The sequence below is a fragment of the Haemaphysalis longicornis genome, unplaced genomic scaffold, assembly GCF_048455015.1.
Source record: "Haemaphysalis longicornis isolate Haplotype H1 unplaced genomic scaffold, Haemaphysalis longicornis Haplotype H1 scaffold_5, whole genome shotgun sequence".
Taxonomy (NCBI): Eukaryota; Metazoa; Arthropoda; class Arachnida; order Ixodida; family Ixodidae; genus Haemaphysalis; species Haemaphysalis longicornis.
In genome coordinates, this window is record NW_027526385.1 from 146168958 (window position 1) to 146176247 (window position 7290).

General features: G+C 46.0%; 1 protein-coding gene across 1 annotated transcript; it reads left to right on the plus strand.

Moving 5' to 3' along the window:
* Positions 1-5756: 5756 nt before the first annotated feature.
* On the plus strand, positions 5757-7006 carry LOC144139432 (uncharacterized). Its single transcript, XM_077671764.1, has one exon. It carries the CDS (start codon positions 5774-5776, stop codon positions 6947-6949), a length of 1176 nt encoding a protein of 391 aa, XP_077527890.1. The 5' UTR covers positions 5757-5773; the 3' UTR covers positions 6950-7006.
* Positions 7007-7290: the final 284 nt, after the last annotated feature.

The following is a 7290-nucleotide window of genomic DNA, read 5'->3' on the forward strand; positions in this document are numbered from 1 at the left end:
TGGTAGATCGTCAGTGCTGTAGAAACAGTTGAATATGTTTTATTAGAAGGTGTGGCCTACTTGCCACAAAGATCCCGTTTTTCTTGAAGACTCATAACGCGAAAGAAGGGCCGTCAACTCTAAAGACCATCGTAGGACTACGGACGTGCCCATCAAAGCATTGCCAGGCTCTACAAAGTTTGTTTTCTTATTTAGAGGAGATTGGTAATATTTAAAAATTGTAATTTTTGGGAAAATGTTATAAAATGTCGTCAGGCAAGAACATCAAGCCATGCCTGAATTTTGTTTTTTTGTTTGTTTCTCTTTCTGCCAACCTGTTTCGAGGAGTTTTTTTCCTACATTCCCGCTGTGTAGTAGAGATTCATATAGGCGATAGCAAACGCTGGCAAGAGTCTCTCTTTAATAAAAAGCCTTGCTTCTCTGTCTTTCTCACAATTGTGGTAATAGCCACAGTTTAGGTAACTTTTTGTGGTGAGCTTTGCTGAACAGCTCAAAGCAGAAGTACATGCTTTGGCTTTGTGAAAAAATAAAAAGAAATATTTGTGTTCGAATGCATAAATTCAGAGCCTTGTACACAATTTTGTAATATTATGCTCTTAATTGTAGAGGCGCATTTCAGTAGGATTGAAATTTACCTTAGCCAACATGGGGCAAAACGAATTATGACTAACTTTGGTACTGAAAAGATGGTGATTGCACATAAAAATACCTTGCGCAGGGCCAAATTTCACCCAGCGAACATTTTTCATTCTACACTCCTGCGAGTTATATGATTGGACAATAACTCTCCATACCTTCCAATTAAACCTTTTAAGGTAAATTTTTATTGCCTACATTGTGCATAGCTTTTCAGGGAAGGCTTTTTTGTGTACCTGATTTGTGACCGCAGAGTCACTCGGGGACGAATTTCAAAGCACGATTACCGCACAGGCGAAGCAGAGTAGGATATCCGGCATCAAAATTAGCATGCAAAAAACTAAGGTATTGCTTAATAACCTCCGGAGAGCACAGCGGTATGACATAGGTGGAGAGGCAGTGGAAGTGGTAAGAGAATATATCTACTTAGGCCAAGTACCGACTCTGGATCCCAACCACGGGGAAGAGATAATGAGAAGCATATTAATGGGGTAAAGCGCATTCGGCAGACATTCTAAGATAATAAATGGCAGCCTAACAATGTCCCTGAAGAAGAAAGTGTAAGACAGCTGCATCTTACCGGTACTCAACCACGCGGCTGAAAATAGAGGCTCACTAAAAGGGTTCAACTTAAACTGAGGAAGACTCGGCGAGGACTGGAAAGGACGATGATAGGTGTAACATGAAGGTACAATAAGAGAGCGGAATATATCTTGGAAAAATGCGTGCGAAAGATATATTACTCGAAATCAAGAAGAAATGGGTGTAGGCAGGACACGTAATGCAAAGGCAAGATAACTGTTGGTCATTAAAGGTAACAGAGTGGATCCCTAGTAAAAGAAAGCCTGGCAGAGGGCTGGAGGAAGTTAACTTCACTGATGAGATAAATAAGATTGCGGGAATAAATTGGAAGCAGCTAGCGCAAGACCGCAGTGCGTGCAGTTAAAGCTCGATTTTACGAAGCCATAGTTTACAAAATCCCCGATTTAAAGAACAAATTTACATTCCCCCCGCAGTTTCCCATAGGCATAATGCTTCTACGAACTCGAAATAACAAAACAAACTTCGCCGCCAAACCCGAATTTATGAAGCATTTCGGGAGAAAGGGTGCACAGAAAAAGAGGTCGCTCCAAAGTTATGGTTTCTAAAATGTCTGTCACTGTGCGGCCAGCGTACGAGCATTGCAACCGATGGAGTGGTGGCATTGTCGTATTGGTTCTTACGAAACTACAAACCGAAACTGCACGGAAGGACAAATTGCGCCTTTCCTACAAATTTCCTTTCCCGGCGATGCCTTTTCCAACACGAGCAGCAGAAGGCATCGTCAAGTTGTTGGGAAGAGCTTCGTCGGCGTGACGATGTGGCCGCAGATCAGAACTTCCACGACCTTGTGAGCGCCGACGCCGACGCGGACACAGACACAACATAAGTTCTCGACGATGAGGAGATAGTGCAGCTTGTCTCCGGTACACTAGAAAAGCGTGAAGATTCGAGTGATGCGGATACTGTCGGAGCTCCCGTGCCCACACCAAGCCAGATGATGAACGTCGTCGCCGTTCTGAGGTGGTTTGCTCGGGCACACGAGTGCGCCGTGGACGCTTTGACTTCACTGGCCAGCTACCAGAAGTGTGCGCATCCGCTGCTCACGAAGCGCGCACAGGCTAAAAACACAAGATTTTTACTAGGTAATACTTTTTTCGTTCTCTCGAACGAAATTTGTCGTTCTCTTGATTTTACAAGGTTCACAATTAAACGAAATATTTCGCGGATCCCGTTTACTTTGTCAAATAGAGGTTCAACTGTATTTCCAAACGCTTCGCTGCACGGCGCACCTATGTGACATGTGTGTTAGTGCGAGCAGGACGGTGAATAAATATGGTTGTTGGGACTTCCTCGCTGCTTGCAGACGACACTGATCATCATCATTCATGCTGCTTTTCACGAGCTGTCGCATGCTCGCGTGGCTGCGCCGGCTGGCGCCTGCTTCTTCTTGTGTTTTCCATTAAAGCCTCATCAGATCACGACGTGTCGCTCCCCTTCCTGAGCATTGCGCCGCAGCTGAAGGACCCAGAGGTCCAACACATGGTGCCGAGAACCCAGGACTTCTAGACGACGCCAAGCCCATCGACGCACGGAGCCGCGAAAGCCCAGAAAAAGACGCGGCGCCTGCGATCTTGGCGAGTTCCCAGCTGCGTGCGACCGAATGGAGCGGCAACTTCGACGACGCCTCAGACTACGGGCGCAACTGGATGGCCTTCTAGCGGAAGCGGAAGGCCACTTAAGAGGAAATCTAGAGGCGACACCATTGGCAGTAAGTGTACTGCTCCACCGAATCGGCGCATTTTATGCACAGATTGAGAACGTGGATGACGCGATTTTTGAGGAGACACCAGACGACTTGCTAGAAAGTGAGACGTTAGACGCCGGAAAGTACCACGACAAGGTTGTCACCTTGACGGCTAGTCTGCGTTTCAAGATTCAGGAATGCCGGTCTTCGACGCTACGCCCGGCGACCGTTCATTCACAAACACAGGGCAAGTGCACATCCTCACAAACAGACCATCCACTACAGGACTTGGACGCATGGAAATTACCTCGGGTACCCTTTGGAGATAGTTCGAGTCCTGTCATTTTAACGGCTACTTTGAACCACCAGCTTCAATCCGTGGAAAAGTGGCACACAACGACAGCCCCACTACCACAAGACTCCACTGTGAACTATCCCCTCGTGGAAGCAGAGTCCAAGTGTATGAACTATCCCCTCGTTGAAGTGGAGTCCACTACTGAAGAAGCCATCGAGATGCTCAATAATGAGATGATCTTCCGAGAAGCTTCAATGACTACATGTATATTGGCAGCAACGATCCTGTTGTATCTAACGTCTCAGAAGAAGTACTGATTTCACCGGAAAAATCAATTTGCTCGCCTTCTGGAACCTCAAAAGTGGTAGGACTTCATTGCAACAAAGAGTCGGACATCTTTCCCTTCACGCCCCAGATAATCCAGTACTACCGGGAACAGGCTTCAAAGGATGCAGGACACCTTCTTCAGCCAACGTCTGTAAAGCAGACCGAGTCAAAAGGACACGAGCGCCAAAACAAGGCACGAGCCAGAAGACACCATTCCGAGCCAAAAGTGAGGCATCAAGCGAAAATTGTGGCGCTGCAGACACGGAACAAAACAGAAGAACAAAACAGAACAAAAACAGAAGCGCCAAGACGTCCGCGGAGGAAACCACAGAGAAAAGGCAGCAAAATCACGCCCTCCCCGAAGGTCCGACACCTGCAAGAGAAGTTTTCCGTTTGCAGCAACTTTCCCTTGTTTAGGTTTAGAAAACTTTCCTGCTCCTACCTTCATGAATCGACTCTGGCTTCCAAAACACTGTGGACAAATTGCAAGAAGCGACAGGTTAGGCAGTGGAAACACCGATGGCGGAGGAAGCGCTTTCTTGACGGCGGACGACTGATACACGGGAATCTCAAATCCAGCCAAGAAAAAGACACTTATGGAAGGACAGAGTCATTCTACTCGGCGAAAAACGTTGTCATAGAAAACTGTGGACCTTGATGCAGCGATTAGAAGAGTCGATCGATCGGCGGGACGAAGTATCAGGACTTGTTCTGTACGTTTGCCCAGCAACACTTCAATCCAGCATGCCGTACTCCACCCTTCGGAAGCCATGGACCTAACGTCATCTGTCGGCGGGGGAGACTGTTGGGACTTCCTCGCTGCTTGCAGACGACACTGATCATCATCATTCATGCTGCTTTTCACGAGCTGTCGCATGCTCGCGTGGCTGCGCCGGCTCGCGCCTGCTTCTTCTTCTGTTTTCCATTAAAGCCTCATCGGATCACGACGTGTCGCTCCCCTTCCTGAGAATCGCGCCGCAGCTGGAGGACCCCAGAGGTCCAACAATGAAGTAACACCGTGAGTCGGCCTAGTTGGAATCTATCCATGGCTTTACCGATGCGCAAACAAACGAGGACGAAGAAAGAACCAACACGGACAAGCGCAATCTAACAACTGAAATTTTATTGAAGAAAATTGGACAGTGTTGGACCTGAGAATTGGACAGTGCTCCACTGAAGTACAGGCAATGTGTGGATGGCTACCACCGTCCGAAGGACATTGGAAAAGGATGACGAAGACTTTGAGGTCTGAGAGCTGGAGACAGGTTAGGCATTTCAAAGAGTGCCTAAAAGTTGCGTGTACGTCTCTTTCCGATGGACTTGTGAACTGGAAGACTTTTCGTGAGTGGTGCAAACAAACAAGCATTGTGACTGAGGCCTTGTGGGACGAAGTTCGGCCAAAACTGCCGAAAAAACAGAAAAAACCGGACTCCAGTGGACGACTTCTGGTTCTAGGAGGTGCAACAGTCGAGAAACGCCAAGAAGATGTCCTAAAGTTGGGACCCAATTTCTGCATCGAACCACGTCTAGACATCGTCGACCGGTTGACACGCACAAGGAACGTCGCCCGGTATGTACCAGAAAAAGAAAAAGATCGTTGTGTGGTTGAATGCGTTGACGTGGTGGCCAAGGCGTCTGCACGTACCGGGAGTAAGCCTGATGTTGGCAGGACTGTTAAGTATCTTGTCGAACACAACCTGCGTGTTGTTCAGGCAGACAAAGAGGGTATGTTTGTGGTTTTACCGGATGCCTTGTACTTAGAAAAAGCTTCTTTGGCAGTTGCAAAGTGCTTTACAGAGTCGAAGGTCAGCGTTGAAAAAGTGAAAAAACGGGCGATGAAGCTGTTAAAACAGTGCAACCAAGAAAAATTGGCTTCAGATGTTAAGAACGCTAAGGAGATGAAGCTTGAAGTGTTTTTTACTGCAAAAACACATAAAGAGGATATTCCGTTTAGACCGATCGTCTCTGAGCGCGGATCTTGGCATGAGCTTGTTGCTGCATTTCTGCAGAAAATGCTGAATACCTTGACGGTGGTAGATCCGTATGAATTGCCCAATTCCGAGGTACTTGTTGATTGTTTGGAATCTGGATGTGGTAAAACTAGTTGCGGTATGAGCATTGACGTTCAAGATCTGTATTATTCCTTGCCACATGAACCTCTAATGCAGTGCGTAAGTGATTGCATAATGACAGAAAACGATGAAGTTGTGTTCCGGAACAATTGCGGAATGACGGTTGAGTCGTTCCTGGAGTTGTTACATTTCTACATAAATAACACCCACGTTGGTTTCGGAGACAAGACATTCTTGCAAACGGCAGGTGTGTGTATAGGCTCAAAGGTTGCTCCAGTCCTCAGCAAAATCTTTCTAAGTAGTGTTGACAGGGCACTGTCCAGACACTTCGACGGCGTAGTGACGAAGGTGTTCAGATATGTAGACGACTACTTAGTTCTGGGCTCAGAATCTGACATAGATGCCTTTCGGGATCGGGTAATGGAGGCGTTTGTTTCCAGAGGAAAAGGGCTAAAATTCACGTCAGAAATACCTAGTGAAGATCGGTTGCAGTATCTTGATGTTCTTTTGAAATTCGAGCCCAATCATGTGTGTTGGTCTTATTCGCCAAGAGCTGGGAAGCCTCTTTTGAATTTCGCCTCGGATCATTCTAGACTAGTAAAAAATGGCATTGTTGTTGCATGCTTCAGAGCAGCTTTGCTAAAATCGTGCTCTCATTCGGTAGACCAGGCCTTCAGATTACAGGTATCTAGATTGCAGGAGGCTGGATACCCGCTAAGTGTTTTGAGAGCATCTTGTGAAAGGGTACTAAAAACGCTTAGGCATAACACACAAGTAGTGGCAGAAGGAGAACAAGCAGAAGACCGCCCTAAAATTTCGGTAATCCCTTATGTACATGGTCTTTCCCACCGACTAAAGAAGGTGGCCCAGAACTTTGAAGTGAAAGTTGTGTTCTCCGCTAAAAACAAAATCAGTAGTGTTTGTCGTAGTGTAAAAAGAAAATTTGAGGGTAAGAATGAAGTAATGAAAGTCTGCACTATCGCCCACAAGCGTCCGTTTGTTGATTGTACTAAGAATGTTGTCTACCAGATACCATTGGATAAGTGTGAGCGCGTGTATATAGGTCAAACTGGAAGGTGCCTTAATATAAGATTAATGGAACATGCGTCGAGCTTGAAAGGAAGGCCTTTCACGCACTTGGCCACACATTGTAAAGAATGTGGTTGCACACCATTGTTCGATAAAACAGTTGTTTTGTTTACTCATCACAATCAAACTTCCAGAGAGATTGTTGAAGCATTTCACATATCAAAGCATAAAACCAAGTGTGTTAGTCACCCTTCTGTGGCCTTATTGGACAAAGAAATAGAGATGCTATCTTGTAATGTCTGATTCCGACATGTGATTGATGCGTGTGCTATGCGTGATGTGAAAACTATTTTGGGATGATGGTGCCCATGTTTGTGGGTATATAGGTCTTAGTTTTCTTCAATAAAATTTCAGTTGTTAGATCACGCTTGTTCGTGTTGGTTCTTTCTTCGTCCTCGTTTGTTTGCGCATCGGTAAAGCCATGGTCCAACAATGGTCATTGGCGTCAGCGTCATTTTAGGTCGGCGTCATTTGGCTTCATTTTAGGTCAGCGACCTAAAACTTTCCAAAGCCAATATAGTACCAAAAACAACACGCAGATTTGTATTTCAAAAAATAATTTTGCAAAAATAAACAACTTAATC

What these genes read in the sequence shown, in the direction of transcription:
- LOC144139432 (XM_077671764.1), top strand. Translation starts at nt 5,774, where the DNA reads ATGACGGTTGAGTCGTTCCTGGAGTTGTTACATTTCTACATAAATAAC.